Source organism: Nestor notabilis, unplaced genomic scaffold, assembly GCF_000696875.1.
Source record: "Nestor notabilis isolate BGI_N333 unplaced genomic scaffold, ASM69687v1 Scaffold35241, whole genome shotgun sequence".
Taxonomy (NCBI): Eukaryota; Metazoa; Chordata; class Aves; order Psittaciformes; family Psittacidae; genus Nestor; species Nestor notabilis.
The window spans coordinates 8,520-11,186 of record NW_009913938.1 but is presented as its reverse complement, the minus strand read 5'-3'; the positions used below and the strand labels follow the sequence as shown (position 1 = coordinate 11,186).

The 2,667-nt window shown below is 37.0% G+C and overlaps 1 protein-coding gene across 1 annotated transcript; it reads right to left on the bottom strand.

Moving 5' to 3' along the window:
- Positions 1-226: 226 nt before the first annotated feature.
- Positions 227-2,098, bottom strand: NFIL3 (nuclear factor, interleukin 3 regulated). The gene has a single exon (XM_010023422.1). The coding sequence runs from the start codon at positions 1,910-1,912 to the stop codon at positions 536-538; it is 1,377 nt and encodes a 458-aa protein (XP_010021724.1). The 5' UTR covers positions 1,913-2,098; the 3' UTR covers positions 227-535.
- Positions 2,099-2,667: the final 569 nt, after the last annotated feature.

Below are 2,667 nucleotides of genomic sequence, written 5' to 3'. Positions count from 1 at the left end.
ATTGGTACTGTCTTATTTATAAATATTCACTTTATTTCCACTCTGTTCTAAAAAATGTGTTAAGGAAAAAAGGTGGCCGGAAGGATTACACACGTAAATTGCAATTTGGTTGTTAGGCTGTAAAAACCAATCACGTAAGTGAAGTTGAGCACAGTGTAAGAAAAAGCCAGTTTTTAATTAATAACTTATTTACAAGTTCATAAAATCAACTGAACTGGAGTAGATGTTCTGTGTTTGTCACCAATATTTTATTGTAACTGGCAACTTGCACGCTTTATAGTAGAAGAACAAAAGAAAATAAAGTTCACTATATACAGCCTTTGTACAGGCTACTTGACTATACACAAGGCATAGTGATCATAACACAACCTAGTCTTCATAATAACTTGCACACAAAAAGACACCAATTAGACGTTATGTGAACATTACAGTGAAATGACATCACAAGTCCAGTGAAAATTCAGCATAATACAAAACATTTTGATCTACTGCAAATGACATCCTTTAAAACAGTAAGCCTTTATTCAGTAGTAACTTAACCAGAGTCTGATGCAGAGATTTGTTGTGTTGTTATAAGTCTTTTAAGTGAAGCAACCTCTGCAGATAAGCTGGCTATGCCCTGCTTCAAATACAGGTTCTCTGACTCAGAGACATTGTAGATATTGTCTTTTATTTCAACAACTCCAGTTTTGCAACCACTCTGAATTTTTACATTAAGTTCCTTCTGATGCCAGAGTTCTGGTTTAAGCGACCAGTCTTGGATGTTAGTCACTTGAACTGAGAAAGGAGTGTGAGTAGAATGCACCAAGTTTTGTGCACCATGTTTTTCAAGCTCAAAATGTCGTTTTGAGGACATGTCAATGGGGGATGACAACTTTTGTGTTGTATCATAGTCATTATCCATTGCTTCCACTTTAACTTGCATGGCTTTGGCTTTAATTCGAAGCTTGTGAGGCAAAGCTGAAGAATTCACTTCTGGAACTTTAACTGTTGCATGAACATTTTTATGTTCAACTGGAGAATGGATTGGACCCTTAGGAACCTGCTGTTCATCTTCTCCATCAGATGACTTTCCAACTACACCATCATCAGTTTCAGATGTTCTGGGGGAGTTACTGGAGGACCTATTAACTTGCAAGAGAGGAGGAGAATGTGAGTACACATTAAAGGTAGCTCCCATATAGTTTGGATATATGGACGCTTTGTATGAACCTCTGTCCTCTCTTGGCTCTCTCTCTAATTCCATAGGCTCCTGTTTTATAATCTGGAATTTATTTTCAGGACTTCTGCAGTTGCTTTGTATACGACTTGGTTGAGTATGCTCTACGGATGGTATTTCGGACACATCAGATACTGAGCTTTGAGGAGAATGTTTAATGACAGAAATACAGCTGCTACCAACTATAGATGGTTCATGCTCATCTACAAATGAGTTGATATTTGATTTGGAACTCTGATAGTCTTGGAAATACACAGTTGTTGAGCTACTGAGTTTCTGTATCTCTTGGGCATAGGCTGCAGAACTAATTAAACCAAACTTCAGCTTCAACGAAAGCAGCTCTGCTTTCAAAGTGGCGTTCTCCTCTCCCAGTGCAATTAATTTGTTCTCTAAGACAAGGTCATTCAGCCGTCGTTTTTCACGAGATCTTTTGGCAGCTTCATTGTTTTTCCGCCTTTTCTCCCAATACATAGCATCTTTCTTTTCATCTGGAATGAATTCTCGCTTCCTCCGGCAAGCTGAAGATTTACTTTTTCCACTACTTGCTTCTGTAAGTAGTATATCTTCATTTGTAGACAATTCTTCAGACACTTCTGCTAAAGAAGACTTAAGTACTATGATTTTGTCCACATTGCTACTTGTGTCAACAGGTCCGTGTTCCTTTTTAAGGGTCTGCATTTTTCTCAGCTGCATCAGAAACAATTCGTAGTAGATCTACAAAAAGCAACAGAGCAAGCGATTTCCCCAGTACTTCTCACTCCACAACTTGATAAATACAACAATTTTAAATCCACACACATTCTTCCTTTATTTTCATGTTCTCAGAGAGAAGTATCTAGAACCAATTTTCTTAGGAGATGCAATGGGGATCTTCTTACAAACCTGGAATAAACAGAGAATTTAATTACTATTTAGGAATTGCTGGTTCAGGACATGCAAAAGCAGCATTCAATAAAAAGCTTAGACTAGCATTTGGTTCACTAAACTGATCAACACTCAACCAACCAATATTCTAAGCTTTACGATACCTAGGTAACAGACTTGCTTCCAAAACAAACAAAACAAATGCCATATGATCCAAGCAAAAATCACGTAAAAAATATTTGAGTTTTGATCTGACAGTAATGTTGTCACAGAACTTTCCATGGTATCACTGGCCAATCTAATTCTCCAACAGTTAACACTGCAGGACACCAGGCATGTTGATGAGCAGCGCTGGAAAGTATCTTGTTCTTCCACATTAAAGCATCTCTTCTGAAAACAGCTGTGCTGTATGACTTAGATATGCTATATATTTGGGTCCTTCATGGATTAAAAATAACATAAGCTGATTTAGAGAAGATGGAGTGCTCTCTATTGTCTTAAAATAACACCACTACCCATTGAAGCTATTAAGAATTTAATTATTGTTTTTGCATCCTATTAATATATATATCTACATAGACAAA

Bases quoted from the DNA above. Each gene is read 5' to 3' on its own strand.
- NFIL3 (XM_010023422.1), bottom strand. From the start codon at position 1,912: ATGCAGCTGAGAAAAATGCAGACCCTTAAAAAGGAACACGGACCTGTT.